The following is a 16,158-nucleotide window of genomic DNA, read 5'->3' as shown; positions in this document are numbered from 1 at the left end:
TTTACAACCCATAGTTAGTGAAAAGCAACATAAATATTAAACAGTTAAATTGTAATTAGATGCTCTTCCTTTCTGGGTATCTTGGTTTTACCTTTGTTTTAAGCAACTGGCCCGATAATCATTCCTAGTGACTGTCGAGCTGAGTTTGGAACTGTTCTGGATAAAAAAGTAAGTCTGATGCAATATTAAACCAAACCACTGCAGAAACGCCCACTTCAGAGCAACTGCTGAAGAAAAATTATTAGCGTCTTATTGGAGCTGATCATGTGCTTTGTTTATGTTACTAGGTTTATACAAAATCAGCGTAATTGAAACCCTTGATTTAACGTGATAGTGATGTCACATGCTGTGCCTAACCCACATTAGGTCACAAATGGTGGTCTTGCTCATGAGAATGCAGCTGCTACAGCCGCGTAAGCAAAGAAAGGCCCTTGATATAAATGGAGGAATGTATAATAACTTTGCCCAAATAACCTAGTTAACCTAGAACCAGACAAAATGGAAACTGAAAATTAAAAATAGAAGCTAAATCCCTGCAATACACACTGACAGAAAGTATAACCAACACGCTGCAGACCACTACTAGTACACTAGCATGTACGTCGCATAAACCCCTTCTGTGGATCTATTCTCACCTATTGTATTACTAACATTTATTCTCACCTAATATTAACCAAGTACTAATAGTCTATGCATACATACAAAGCTCTGATCTGAAAAGCTGAAGAAACTCAGGGGAGGGGTGAGACGGAGCCTCATACAGAAGGAGGCTAACAATAATAGTAATAATAATAGTAACAAGACTAAGGCTTTACTGCAGTCTGCCGACTATGTGTCTATGTTTCTCCAATGCACACTCACACACACTCTCGGGAGCGTAAACAACAGAAGAGGCACACAGCTGACGCCTTCACACACAATTCAACTCCCCCCTTTTTTATTTTTTAATAAACAAAGCAGCCGCAGTCTTCATACACCGTGACCAGCTTGACCACTCCCAACCACTGTGCGGACACGTCGTCACAAAAAATGCACTAAAATACTGAGATTACGTCAAAATGATTATAAAAGTACAAAGAAAAGTGAACACAATATAGGACAATAAAATATGTTAAAGTATTAAACCACAACCAAAATTAAAAACCATCTTTTCTTCGCCACCTGGCACCAAGCCAACGGCTCCCCCCAACTATCTAAAAACACACATGTATGAGGAGCGAGGATCTGTCTCTAGTCACACACACACACACACACACACACACACACACACACACACACACACACACACACACACACACACACACACACACACACCCGCCCTCCTGCTCTCTTTTCCTCTCTCCCTCACACACACACACACACACACACACACACACACACACACACACACACACACACACACACACACACACACACACACACACACACACACACTCCTTCTGCACCAGAGGGGTAGAGGAGACGCTTTTACGCTGTTTAACTTCACATACGTATATACACAAATACACACTTGATTAAACTTCATACACTATTGCCAGCGCACTTCGTCTTCATATGCATATCACAGAAAGCGCTTTTACCGGTTTCCCTATGTATAATTAATCTCTTAGGCCTCACAACTCATGAGAAAATCTACACTTGGATTGATCAGTCCCAAGCTGAATGTAGGTCTCCTCATATACACATAAACCTACAGTACCTTAAATATATAAGCATATATATATATATATATATAAAGTTTGGTCTAATTCGGTGAGTAAAAGTCAACTTTCCGGTTCATTAAGCTGGTCGCACTGAGGCCGCACCGTAATCTGACACTGTTACTAATCCTCACCTTAATTTTAGAACTTTTTAGAAATTTTTAGAATAGAGAGTGTCCAAACCTACAAAAAGGTGTTTAGTATATGTTGCCAATTTGAGTTCTTTTTCTTGGGCCTGCACTTCCAACGTCAGTCACCGTACTTACACAGCTTTAAATTTATTTTAGCCACATACAGACTCTAAGCCCTTCATTTAGAATCTCCGAACGTCGTCTGTCTAAGAGTTAACATTTAAGTCAACATTTAGAGGTCAATAGGCCATGTCATTTTTTATTTCCCCACAATGAAAGCAAAGCACAGCACACAAATAAAGCAGTTGGGTGGTTATATTTATATACAGCAAATTATACAAGCAAATTCTCTTCTGCCTCTCTCTGCTTATTTCCACACAGATAATTTTCTAGAAACAGCCGAATCAGAATTTAGAATTTTCTAATATAACCAACATTTGCCCACACTGCCCCCAACACAGAGAATCGTCATGTAAGAGCTTAAGCGCATCTCACCTGTGGCCACCAGTGACGAGTCGTCTCGGGCTGAGTGCAGTCGGGCACCTGTCTGCTCCAGACTCGGGTTTTTCCTGCCTGTTGGAGTGACGCCAAAATCTGTTGTGTATTTTCTTTTCTTCAACCACGGCAGAGATTTCACAGAAACTCAACTTTGAAGTTTAAATAAATAGCATACAGATTTATTATACATGACAAATCAAAACAATCAGATAATGATTACAAAAGAGTAATAGCAAGAGAGGCAGAGACCGAATTCACCTGCTTGTTCCTCTGCAGAGAGAACTGAGAGGTCGGAAAAGGTCCGCTGTGTGCTACCAGCGGACCCTCTGCGAAGCGCTCTGAAAACCCCAGCCTGTGAAGGCCTTTTTTTCGGCTACTCGGAAAGTCCTGGCGCTGGGCCGTGTTATCTGTCCAGCTCCCGGATCCATCTGACCCACCCTCAACCTCCTAGTTCCTTTCCCAGGTCGGCGTGACATTTTGAATATTTCCTTAGGAACAGCTCGGATAAAAATTGTTAGGCAACAGATTCTGCGAACACAGATTCTGCGAACCCAGTTTAAGCAAACTCTTTAACCCCAGTCACTGAGGACACACATGAACCCATCTAGCCTCTGTATTTCTCCCATAAGCAATGATCGACTTTACTGCTAAAAGTAAATGTAAATGTCTGTTTCCTGGAGTCTATCCCAGATGCTCCCCAGACAACGACCCTGCCAAACTACAAGGGTTGTGGAACAGTCACTGCACCTTAACCTGACCAGAACAGATTGTTCACTACCTATATACTGTATTAACATATGTTATGATACACAAATATACTACAATATCGAAAAAATTTGGAGATGTTTGTGCTCAAATGCTAAAGTTAAAATACTGTAGTGACAGTAACTATTCATGCAAAAGTGGAAAACCTGTTAATAAATCTAATCCAATTGGTGTGCTTTTTTGTGTAAAGATTTTGAGGTAGGGAGTGTAGGTATTTATTATACTGTAAAATATTTTAATTACCTATTTGTAATTAATAAATTTAAAATTACTAAAACTAGCTGATGAGCTGAATGCATAGCTGACTGGATTTGATTTAAATAAAGAATTACTTTCGGGTATTATTACAGTGCTTCAAACCATTGTTCCAATCAGGGAAGTCTGGTTTGGGAAGCACTTAAATTTATATTTTAATGTCATTGCATAAACATGACTGAGACGGGATTTGAACCCAGACCCCCCACTCAATTCGTTGATAGTCGACAGTTTTTTGATTGGTTCTCGGACATTTACCTTTATAGTTACATTGTTCTCACATTTTATATGTAACAGGTGTGTTATTACATGCGTGTTTCACCTGAAGTTCATCCTTTATGTTTGAAAAGAATCCATTCGGTTCTCTGTTTATATGTATATGTACTCAGTTAGGTATTTGTTACGTGTGGTTTTATTTTGAAGGAACTTTTATTTTCTTGATTGATTTTGTCGCACGTGAAATCTGACCGGTTTACCTCTCGTAAATTTGTGCTACTTGCCTCAGTCAGAGGTGGCTGTAATGACACGTCCAACCATGTCTAAACACAGTTTAACATCTAAATAAACCTGTGTTTATACTCAAAAAGACTGCGTTAATCAGTATTTTATCCTACTGTTCCCCAAAATGTGATTGGAACTAAATAGATACAGACATCGCATTATCTGCCTTTTAATCTGGGAGTGAACCGCAACATTAAACTTTACCAGAATCACAGTAATCGCAATATCTGCGTGAAGACAAACTTTTACATTCCTTCCCCCTTGTCACGATCCGGTCCCTGTTCTGTTTTTATTTTGTAAGGACTCAGTTCGTCGCCCATGTCATGTTTTGGTTCCAGTTTTCATTTCCTGTTTTATTTTGGTAGCACTCCCGGTTTCTGTTTCTGTTCTTGCTTTACTTCCTGTTTACCAGATATCACAGCTGGACCCGTTTCCACCGGTCATTACCCACACCTGTCTGCAATTAGTAAATCAACACCAGTATTTAGTCTTCACCTCTCACACCAGTACCTTGCCAGATTGTTGAGTCCTTGCACCACTATCCAGCGTTCTTGTATTGTTATCTCGTTTTGCTGATCTTGCCTGTTATTGACCGCCGATTCCTGCCTGACCCTCCTCTGTACCGTTGTTCTGGATTGTGGTATTTGTCCGACCGTCTGACCAGTGAGTTTTGCCTAGCCCTTGTCGGTACCTTTGCCGAGCCTATCCGTGTACCAAACCACTGCCTGTTTCTTGGACCTGATTTGCCTGTTCCTCATTGTACTTCATGCTGAGACACCCTGTGTATGACCCGGATTGCTTGACGACGCTGTACAATAAAACCCTGCTTAATTCACCAAGTCCTCGAGCGTGCTGTGCATTTGGGTCCTCAGCCGTGTGTTTGTGACACCCCTTATCCATATTAGACATATTGACATATTGTCACCACTCAGTCAGCAGGTGCAAAATACTTCATGCCCGATCTCCATGGGAGATAAAAATAATTTGTATTAAATTGTATTAAACTCACTCTATGGTATGCCAGAACACCAGGAGTCAGCAGATCTTCGACTCATTAATGCAACAAGTTGTTTGATCTAAATATATTTTTTCTGCACGAGTAATAAGGACGGTTTATACTTATACAGTATATCCGAAGACAAAACTCCATGGGAGATCGGACAATTTGCTCAGTTGCACCTAGTCTGTCTCTGAGTCTCTGAGACGAGAATGCCACAGACTGTGGATGCTTTATAAAACTGATTTATTTCCTGGAGCTTTCAAAGTCGGCAAAACGCAGAGTGGCTCAGATTCATTTGCAATATCTGATTCTCCCACAGGAATAATTTTGTGTTAAAAGTCTTCAATGCAATAGAGCATTCTAGGTCTTGTAGTTGGCATGTCGTTGTATTGCACTGTTTAAAAGACAGATGACGGCAGTATTCTGCCTTTTTTTTTTTTCTAAACCCTTATTAGTCCCACAGTGGGGAAATTTGTTCTCTGCATTTGACCCTTCCCCCTTGGGGGAGCAGTGAGCTGCCACATGAACGGCGCTCGGGGAGCTAGCGCGAAGTGTCTTGCTCAGGGACACACCTGATGCCAGGGGATCGAAGCGCAAACCTTTTGCCTTCCGAGGCCGACGCTCTACCAACTGAGCTAACAGGCCATCTTGGTGATCCATGCAATAATACGAGTGGGCAAGCTGATAATAATGACATACCAACAGTGTTTCTAGAAATTGAAATTGAATCAACCACCAACCAATACTTAAGACTTAACGTATTTATTGTAGAGATGCAAATTTAAGTTGCAGCAGTTTGTCTGCCACAAATCGAAGGCGATGTCCGCCTCGGCTCCGCCATCGTCGGGGCCGCAGGAGGCAGCGCCACCCAACCGGCAGGAGGTGACGAGGGCGAGGCCACCAATTCGGCAGACGAACCAGAGACGAGGACAGACGTGGAGACGAGGCCGGAACCAGAGACGAGGAAAGACGTGGAGACGAGGCCGGAACCAGAGACGAAGCAGGGACCAGAGGCGAGGACAGACGTGGAGACGTGGCTGGAGCCGGACCACCAGGAACCAATGCAGGCGTGGCCGGAGCCGAGCCACCAGGAGCCGATGCAGGCGTGGCCGGAGCCGAGCCACCAGGAGCTGAGACGAGCGTGGCCGGGACCGAGCCACCAGGAGCTGAGGCAGATGTGATCCGTGCCGGACCACAAGGAGCTGAGGCAGATGTGATCTGTACCAGATCACCAAGAGCTGAGGCAGACGTGGTCAGACCACCAGGAGCTGAGGCAGGTATGATCTGTGCCAGATCACCAGGGACCGGGGTCAACGTGGCAGACGTCGGACAACCAGGAGCTGCCTTTGCGAGTGTGGCCGGTGCAGATGGATCGCTGCAAGAACCTCCGGCACCCCCCGGAACGGCTCCTGCGCACAAAGGAACAGAAACAAAAGTCTCAGTCTGTCTAAGCATACAGCTGCTTATTTCAGTTTTGAACTGCCATAACATACTACTATACTAAATACTATCGTATAATAACTCAGAACAAAAAACTACCAGGTCGTCAAGCGTTATCCACTAAACTATCCAGAGCCTTATTTGGGAGCGCTACATGAGACTATATAGCATGGTTATACTACAGCATTAGCCCATTGTGGGAGCCAAATAGACATAACACACTCCAATTACTGATGTGTCGTTCATGAACAATTCATTCAATATGACAGCCAAGTCACAAGCAGCAAGCGCTCCAGTTCGTTACTGCTTCGTTCCTACGGATCCTTACGGAACATGTGTTCTTTTGTCACGTCACAGCTGTGGCTCAGCTGCGGGGCTGTGTGGACTGAACAAGGAAATGAACAATGTCTGATTTCTGACATTTATTTACGGTATTTGTGACCTGACAGGCAACATACATTATTTATTAATGTGTTGCCCGTAGCTAAATGGACCCCACTTCACCAACTACAAATAATAGCGTGTACTCAGGTGTGACTTAAACAGTGCAGATTTTATTACAATTTTCTGAAAGACAGTGCCGTCTCCCTGATCACACTTCCCCCAGACATAGCATAATAGCTCCCTGTACTGAAGGGTTCGTAAAGCCCTTACTGGTACACAGCACACATCTTTGTCATGCTAAGGGTGCTAAGGGTTAAGGCACCGCAATACAATTCACACGTGATTAAAACAACAACACCGCGATCTGCCTTTCAGCACAATCAACGGGCCAGGCTACGGATACCTACAGGGGACGGCTAGGGAAATGGCAAACAAACTGAACGACACACAAAAAACAAAAAATAATAACAGAAAGAAAAAAAACGTGCTTAGTCCACCCTTACAGAATATGCTCCCGCATATGACAACAGGCCGTGCAAGGCCGAGTGGACTAACCAAAGAAAAAAAACTTAAATAAAACCCAAACGGACAGCAGGAAACAGCGATATGCCACACCAGCAATCCCTGCAACACACAATTACCAGAAATCAACATTTAATTTAAACCTTAATAAATTTACCAATCTTTTAAAAAAAAACTTTAAAACCACTCTAGTTATAACTACCTGCCCTGTCAATTATCATATACACGATCGCTGCGCGTCTCCCTCTGGACGCCACCCCAAGGACTGCGTGGCCGCCCCACAAGCTCCAGCAACACTACAACATAAAAATAAGCGGACTTTAATCTACTAAAACCATAGCACTGCTAGCACTCAAATCCATAAATCCCTCACCCCGTGTAGCGTCCACTCACACGCCGATTGGAACCAGCGTTCTTTCCTGTCCTGAATTTCGGGAACCACCAGCACGGGGAACACCTGCAAGCCTTTATCTCCTCCCCTCCCAATCAAAGAGTCACTCACGTCACTCACCAGGTGGCTACAAATGGAATCATAATTAGTGGTTTTGATTCTTTTAGATGTGTGTAGTTTTATTGTGTATATAATGTATGTATTATCACGTTTTGGACAAGATAAATGCGCCAGGTAAATATTTTAGGGAAATTCTCATTACTTTTTGCTTTAAAAGTCTCACTTATTGTCAAAATAAGTTTTACTTTCACTTGTTCACTACCAGCCATCATGTAACAGCTTGGGCTGCACGGTTTAGTTCATCGCTCTCGTTCATCGTTCATCGTTCACAGCTCAGGCTCTGTGGCAGAACCAAGTACCACAGTTCTTTTGGGACTTGTTCGTTCATTTGTCATGTGACATTCGAGCCGCGCAGGCTCTGTAACGAGCAGCAAGTGCTCCAGTTCGTTCCTGATTCATTCCTATGGATCTTTACGGATCACTAATTTGTTCGTTCTTTTATCAGGTGACCGCATAAGTCACATCAATGTGGTGTGTATTTGTTAGGTTTCTACATGGTTTGAATTGCTTGTGGCATTTTGTGATTATAATTTGTCCGCTGAAGCAAACCAAGTTGTCTTCAGTATATAGTGTTTGAGAACTGCAGCCATTTTTACAACGCCCACAGCACCACCTGCTGTTAATGAACAAAATGAACGAATGGCTCGAAATGATTCGTTCATTTTACTGATCAAAAGCTAAAGATCCGAGTCAGTCAAAAGAACCAAACTTCCCATTTCTAATTCCAATGCGTTAAAAATGAGGTGATAACATGTGGAAAATGGAAACAGATCACAGTAGAGGCTGACACTTTTAAGTGCTATGACTGTAAGAGGTTGAAGATGTGCTGGAGAACATCACAGTGGAGCACTGGGGAGCACAGACTTTCACCAGTGATCTTACATTGCCCATAATCAGAGAAGGGAGATGCAGCTTGAATCTTATATGACCAACACATGTAAATCAGGCCGCAGACACTGCGAGTGCCCTTTTGCTATCCATTCACGGATAGCAAAAGGGTTTGCTTCAAGACAGGTCCCTGACTGTACCATATGGACTATGCCACAGCCTTCTGTTGTAAATAATCCAGTAGGGGGGTTTGGTGGCATTTTTGTTTCATATTCATATTCATCAAAACAAATGGCAATTTCAAATTTCTTAGGACATGAGGACATAAAAACAGGAAATCAGAATAAAAAAAGGGAAATATAGCAATTTAAACATCTCAGACACTTAACATTTAATATAGTAAATGCAACAGACACTGTGAATGACTTTTATTCAGCATGTTCATAACAAATTAGTAGATCTGATGACTTTCATTTCTACATAGAGGTTTGTTTGAATTGGCCTCCATCAATGTCCACAGTCTTTGCATAACCCCAGTCCTGTTGACCCTTCCTGTAAGACAAGAGCACAGATTGAGATGTTACAGTATATTGGGCTTTTGTTCTTTTATTTATTTATTTATTTATTTTTGTTTCTTTTAGCTAATAATATATGGAGCTATATCAGAGCCAGTTGGAAACCAAATTAAACGATTAAGCTGACTTTGCTTCTGTTGAAATTTGAAAAAAAGTGCAAAAAAGTTTTTCAATATTATGTGTGCATATATATAAATATGTGTGTGTGTGTGTGTGTGTGTGTGTGTGTGTGTGTGTGTGTGTGTGTGTCACGACACCAGACTCACAAACTGTTTTTCCAGACACTTCTGGCTTTATTCAATCAGAATCAGAATCAGAAAAGCTTTATTGCCAGGTCCTGTCGAGGGCATAATATTTTGCGATATTTTGTTTCACTTCCGCTGTTGGTCATATCATCTTCTGTGTTCACTTGCCATCCGTCATGTGAGTCCTCCAGCTGCAGTTAATCCATCATTAGTCTCTTGTTATTTAAGCTCCAGTTCTCAGCTGAACCATTGCCAGATTGTTGCGTGTTTCACCTCTTTCCAGCATTATCTTGTTACCTAGCCGTATTTTGAACCTGTTTAGTACCAGACCATGTTTCCAGCCCAGCCCTTGTTTATCCCGTCAGCCTGTGTGACTTTTGACCATTGCCTGCCTTTGACATCCGCCTGCCTATCCTTGTCTGTACCGCTGCCTATGACCTACCTGCGTATCTTCCAACACCTGTATATTTGACCTGTGTGCCATTTAATCCACCTTTTTAATTACCTGCCATTTCTGAACTATGCATGTGGGTCCGCCACAGTAACCGCCCTGACAATATACTGTATATACAATAATATAATTTAAGTCATTGGATTTTATATTGCCTTATTTCATATCTGCATTTATACTCAAAATATCTTTAAAATGTTTAGATGGACAGTCAATGAATAATGTGAACATGTATTATTCTGCCTGGGAATACAATTGCATAATACTTTGTGATGCTATGAGCTCTGTCAAGACTGAAGAAGTAACTGATGATTTCATACTGTTATCTTGGGTGGAGATTGGAGACAAAACGTTTTGAATAAAAAAACACTGAAGGTGTGGATTGAAACAACAATGACTAATGTGGGTTTTTTTCCAGGCAGGGTGTGTCTTATGAAGAGATGTTTTTGAGTCAGATTTAACTTTTCTCAACTGTTTGTTAACTGTTCTGAACTGTTTTTGATATGTTTTTGTTTTCGTTTTTTCTGGGAGAGGTGCCTTTAAATTCAAGTAGCCAATTTTCATCATCTGCCATAGCTTGCATCAATTTACAGAGTAAAGGTTGTTAAAGATATTTTGTGTCCATTTATGGAAAGTAGCATAATAGGTTTGTCTCTAAAGATGGACGTTGTAAATCAAAAAGCCATTGTTTACACTGAAATGTCAAGGGAGGTTTACACTGCATTCTAGGGGTGGGCGGATCAATCCTAATATCAATAATATTAATACCAATGCTAGTATTCGATGATTGATCAATCTATACACTGAAAAGAATATCGATACTTTGGTTGAATTTTTACTCCTTCGCACTGCTGCTGTTCCTTCAAACAGGTGACCTAACTATCTTGCCTGGCGGCATCTTTAAGTGCCAGTTTGTAAGCTGCGTGCTGTGCCAGAGCAAAGCAGACACACACTAACAGCCCTCCCTCTTGTTTTGAGATCTCAAATAGCAGCGTGTGGTTATATTTTGAAGCTGAAAATGAAATAACGGCAACCTATACAATCTACAAAAAGGCTGTTAAATACAGTGGCAACACTAAACACACTTTAAATGCTTGCTGTATGTGGGATTTGTTTGGTTTAGTTGTGTGAGGTTTTAAACCTTACTTTGTAAAGTGCCTTGAAATAACTTTGTTGTGATTTGGCGCTATATAAATAAAATTGAATTGAATTGAATACCAATTTATATTATATATTTATATTTACTGTTGAACTTTGTCTGGGTTTTATTAAATTAATACAAAAAAACATAATTATTATTTTTCTTCTTTTTCTAATTATACCTTTAATTTTCAAAAAGTATTGGTATTGGTATCAGTTTTGGTGATACTGGTCCAGTATTTACTTTGTATCGAATTGACACCAAAGTTTGCAGTATCACCCACCTTTCTGGGAGCAGTTGCTTGAACAGTGTGATGAGGAAACAGAGGGAGTTCCTAGGCTGTGGCCAGATTTCTGTGAGGCTGAATAGCAAGCCACTGCACAGATTTGAATGAAAGGATTACTGGACCATGGTGCCATAGCAACTTTTAAAGGGTTTCATTTTAGCCTGCAATAGTTCACCTATATTTTAGTATAAGTCGTGCATAGTGCCAGCAATGTTTCCTACCTTAGCCATGTTCAGCCATGCTTAGCATTGTCCAGTCATGTTAATCTTTGCTTAGTCTTTCTAATGCCATGCCAAGCCTTTCGTTTAGCCTTGCTCATGATAGCCACGCATTGCTCTGCATTTAAGACATGCATTGTGCTTTTCGCGTTTTGCTCTAGTAATTTGATTTGTACTCCTGTTTTTTTGGTTTATTTTTGTGTGTTTTTTTGTAATTTTCTGGTTTTGTTTAATAAAGTAACTTTAATTTTTGACTCCTGCTCTCCGTGACTCTAACTCCGTCCAAAAGGACTTTCATGGACTCGACATGCCATCTCGGATGGTGGGTCATGACAGAGTGACCCAGCCAAACACGGACCCAATAAGCAAACCAGACAGTTAACACTAGACTGGGCCAGGGCCATTTGCTCCTCAGTTCCTTGGCAGACAGACTGTGCAGATTTTTCATTGACTTGTTGGATATGCCAAAGACCCTGTCACAGCCTGCTCCTCATTCTGCTTCAGCTTCACAGCCAATGCCACATTCTGCTACAGTCTCATGGACTGTTTTGGCCCCATGCCCTCTGCTGCGGCCCCACAGAATGTTTCATGCCCTACTGCAGCCCCACAGACTGTTCACAGACCTCTCAGCAGGACCTATCTTCTTCATTCAAATCCCCACTTTTTTTTTGTCCAGAGTCATTATGGCTGGAGTATTTCCCAGGGCCGACGCATGCTCTGGCCTGTCTCCACATCCTGTCAATGCCACCACCGCAGCTCCAGCTCCTCATCTAGTCCTGTCCAGCCTCTGCACCTGCCTTTCAGCTCCGCGTCTAACTGCTACACCATCAGTTCCACGTGCTGCCCAAACTCTGGCCACAGCACCTTACTCCTCATTGTTTGTCGTAGCACCTGAACTCAGGTCTGAACTCAGTTCCTGTCGTATTTCCACCTCAGGTGTGGATTAAGCTTGCTGGCCTAATTACTGTTTCTCCTGGAGGTCCAGGGAGGACCCCTTCTTTTCCCTTCCTTCTGTCCCACCTCAGATGATGTTAGCCGCCTCGGTGGTCCCGCCTCAGTTGTTCTGCCTCAGATGATGTTGGTGGTCTTGCCCACGACATTGCAACGCTGCTCTGGCCCACAGCATTGCCTCGGATGGCATCAGTGGTTCTACCTATGACAAATTAGCTTAGCTTTGTCCAGTCGTGTTCAGCCATGCTAAGCCTTGTCCAGTTATGTTCAGCCTTGTTTCTACTTACTAGTTACTAGTTTTTACTTACTAGTCTTATTCTTGCTCGTGTCCATATGGGTCATGGAAATATGGTACTTTCATACAATCACAAATGTATGTGAACACCTGACAGAAGCTCCTATCAATGTGGTAAATCTTATTTTATGCATCTTATCATTCTAAATAAACGGATACGTTTCCTAATATCACAGGGCAAAAGAGCTCCTATATCTGCTTGGCTGCCATGCACACAAAACTTTGCATACACTTATTTTTTTCAAGTTTCAACACAATATTTCAGCTTTTATTTTCAAATCATTCTTTTCATTTTTAAAATTTTAGCTCCATATTATTTGGCAGTAAAATGTACTAATAACGTAATAACATTTATGTCCATTACACTGATTTGTTTTTTATTAGCTGCTTCTCGTCAGCCCTAACTCTGCCTCTGAGACACATAATCAGTAGTTTTTCATCCCAAATAAACTCCTCCAAGAAAATATGTCAGAATTACAAAAGAAACATACTTTAATCAAAATGGGATTATGTTAGTGTTTGCATGGAATGTTAAATTATTTGCTACTAAAGTAGGTTGGTTCTAAATGTAGTAATGTGTAGTGAATATACCAGTCTGTCATATAACTTATTAGTATCTTCTATAAAGGCCATATACCATCATATAGTATATCAGTATAGTATATCATACTGTATCAGCATACCATCATATAGGCAGCTTTATTAGTACTTACCTCTGCCTGCTCTCTGCCTGACCAATGCAGTGTTGCCAGATATGATAATTATCACATTTATCCGATAGTTTTGGGGTCTGTACGATCTACGATATCACAGAGCCAGTATAGAATAGTTTTAACACTACCATTCATCATGTTTTGAAACAGCTTTGAGTTTGAGTTACCTGGTTGGCTCCTCCTGTCAATCACATTAGTAGCTCTGCTGACTATTTGCACAGCTGCACCATTAATCCAGCATCGCAACAAAAGTGAAAATAAGCAAACGTGAGTTCAGAACCGAAGCAAACTACTAAAACAAAAGACTCTGTTAAGCAAACCAAGCAGCTTTATCGGCCTGTATGGGTGTTAGACACTGTCACGGATCCAGTGTCATTATCACGTTTTTGTGTTATTTCCTGTTTTATTTTAGCAACTTCCTGTTTGGTTCCTTTTTTGTGTAGTGATTGTAGCTTTACGTTTCAGTCACGTGATGTTTTCAGTTGTTTCCATTTAGTAATCAGTCTGTCTATTTTAGCACCACGTCTCTGACCGTGTTCTTGCCTACCCTGTCTGTACCTTTCCGGGAGTACTTTGAATTACTGGTTTTGGATTATTGCTTGCCTGACCCTGTCGTCACTAAACGAACATTTTACTTTAGTCCCATCTCAGCTGTGCATTTGGATCCTTTGTTAGCTGCATTTCATGACAGACGCTTTTTTCAGGGACGGATTCAACCTGTTGCTGGTAATGAAGCTCAAGCCAGTCTATGCAGAGAAATTATCATTTATTGCCCTGCAACCACGTTAAAGAAACATGTGAAGTCTCTGGCTTACATAATAAATAAAATAATTGTTTAATTCAAATTACTAAACCTTTGTGGTGTTTATTTAGCACTTATAATAGTTTTGTTCAGAGTTTTGTTCATAGTTCAGAATGTCCTTTAGGCCATGACCTGTTAGTTATAATATTAAGTCCTGTGTTCACAACATATGTTAAAAGTCATATCAGGTGACAGATCTGTGGGGAAACATTAGTCATTGGGCTTAGTTTGTGTAAACTTGGCAATACAGTGTCTCTATTCTCACCTGTTCCTCCTTCGCAGTCTGTACACAATCAGTACAATGAAGACAATGAGGAGAAAACCAACCACCGCTGTCAGACCCACCAGCCAAGGCTGCAGAGTTACTGACTGAGCTTTTGCTGCCTTCACACCTGCACACATGGTGCATGGTTAATTATTTCCTATACATATTTATCAAAACAAATGATATCAAATTTCTAAAGGAGGAAGAAAAACGGAAATCTGGTGTGAAATATAGCAATTAACACATCTCAGACAACTTCACATAATGTGTGTTGTCAGACAATAGCTGTATAAGCCAACTGATGCCAGATTAGCAGGGAGAGTTGGTGTCATGAGTACTGACTTGGTGTAGGAGCAGCTTAGAAGCATAAACTTTCACTCCAAACATTCTGAGCCACATGCATGTTTACAAGAAGGTCATAAAACTCCTACAATGGCAGGAGAATCTTATGTGACACTGATTGTTGCACTGAATAAGTATTTTTTTAGGGAATTGAGGTAGTGTTTTATAAATCAGATTTAATAATCTCAAAATACATTTTCAGCTTGTAATTATGGGCTACTCTGTGTGAATAGATGGTAAGTCTACATTAAATACAACCAAGTCAAAGCAACTGTGAGAGAGGAGAAGCTTTACCTTTGTCAGCTGAGCATGTGATGGCACACAGCAGGACACTAAACACAAGAAAAGGCAGATCCATCCTAAATGCAGCAGTCCAGTGGACTCAACACACCAGGACTGGATCCTGAGCCCAACTAGACTCAGGACACACCTGGCGCATAAGGTTCAGAGTTCAAGGAAGCTGTGACACAAGTCAAAGTATGTTATCTGCTCTTCTGCTCATAGCCACATAATGACCACAGTCTGCATAAAGCATTTACAAGCACATTTTATTATGGTGATAAACAAGATTTTATTGGGCCTATGGTACTTTCCCATGTGCCTGTACTTATGTGGCTCATGTTACATGTATGAACAAACATCTTTCCTCAGAAATAAGCTCAGCTAGTGTTGCCTTCAATCCATGTAACACACGAGGAAAAGATCTGCGCTGTTATTTTATTTAGGACACCATATGGCAGGGGTGTCAGACTAAAGTCCTCCAGGGCCACTGTCCTGCTGGTTTTCCAACTCTTCTTGGTTCAGCTACTACTGGCTGCCTTGATCGGGTGTGAGTCATCAGTCAAGCACCAGCTAAATGAGTTAGCTTACAGCTGATCAATGTTATCAGCAGTGTATCAACAGTATCAGAGTTTTCAAGTCGTGAATGGCATCGCTGTGAAAAACTATTACAAATTCAGTTAAAGAAAACATATTATTAAAAGTCAAACAAATGTTATGGAGCCATGGCCTCAACTTTAGGTAGTTTTAATAGGTGCAGGTAGCAACTTGATACAGGACAGTCGGAACAGTAACTGAACACAGACAGGGTGGTTGGACAGGCTACAGATTCTTGTGTTTTAGAGTCTGGATGAGAAAGGCTATCAAATGACCACATGCACCTGCATCTAGTAACATGATAGTTGATGTGACTCATTCTAGTTGACTTATCAAGTTATTTACTAACCCAATATAGATATGAGAGCTGATATTTACAGTAATAGACCACATTTAATGAACGTATTGTTACTTTTGTTTGATACCCTGTAATCTTCAGTACAAGAGACCAGGTGGAAAGTGG

At 41.3% G+C, this 16,158-nt stretch overlaps 2 protein-coding genes across 2 annotated transcripts; both read right to left on the bottom strand.

The window, feature by feature from the left end:
- Positions 1 to 5,612: 5,612 nt before the first annotated feature.
- Positions 5,613 to 7,940, bottom strand: LOC129603933 (uncharacterized). The gene is made up of 3 exons (XM_055507722.1): positions 7,570 to 7,940; positions 7,399 to 7,492; positions 5,613 to 6,259 (listed from the first exon to the last, which is right to left on the bottom strand). The coding sequence occupies exons 2-3, from the start codon at positions 7,415 to 7,417 to the stop codon at positions 5,613 to 5,615; spliced, it is 666 nt and encodes a 221-aa protein (XP_055363697.1). The 5' UTR covers positions 7,418 to 7,492; positions 7,570 to 7,940.
- Positions 7,941 to 8,948: 1,008 nt separating this feature from the next.
- On the bottom strand, positions 8,949 to 15,271 carry smim24 (small integral membrane protein 24). The gene is made up of 3 exons (XM_029148345.3): positions 15,114 to 15,271; positions 14,478 to 14,604; positions 8,949 to 9,087 (listed from the first exon to the last, which is right to left on the bottom strand). The coding sequence occupies exons 1-3, from the start codon at positions 15,175 to 15,177 to the stop codon at positions 9,012 to 9,014; spliced, it is 267 nt and encodes an 88-aa protein (XP_029004178.1). The 5' UTR covers positions 15,178 to 15,271; the 3' UTR covers positions 8,949 to 9,011.
- Between the last annotated feature and the right edge of the window lie 887 nt (positions 15,272 to 16,158).

Source organism: Betta splendens, chromosome 4, assembly GCF_900634795.4.
Source record: "Betta splendens chromosome 4, fBetSpl5.4, whole genome shotgun sequence".
In the NCBI taxonomy this organism is placed as follows: Eukaryota; Metazoa; Chordata; class Actinopteri; order Anabantiformes; family Osphronemidae; genus Betta; species Betta splendens.
This window is presented reverse-complemented; position numbering and strand designations above follow the sequence as displayed.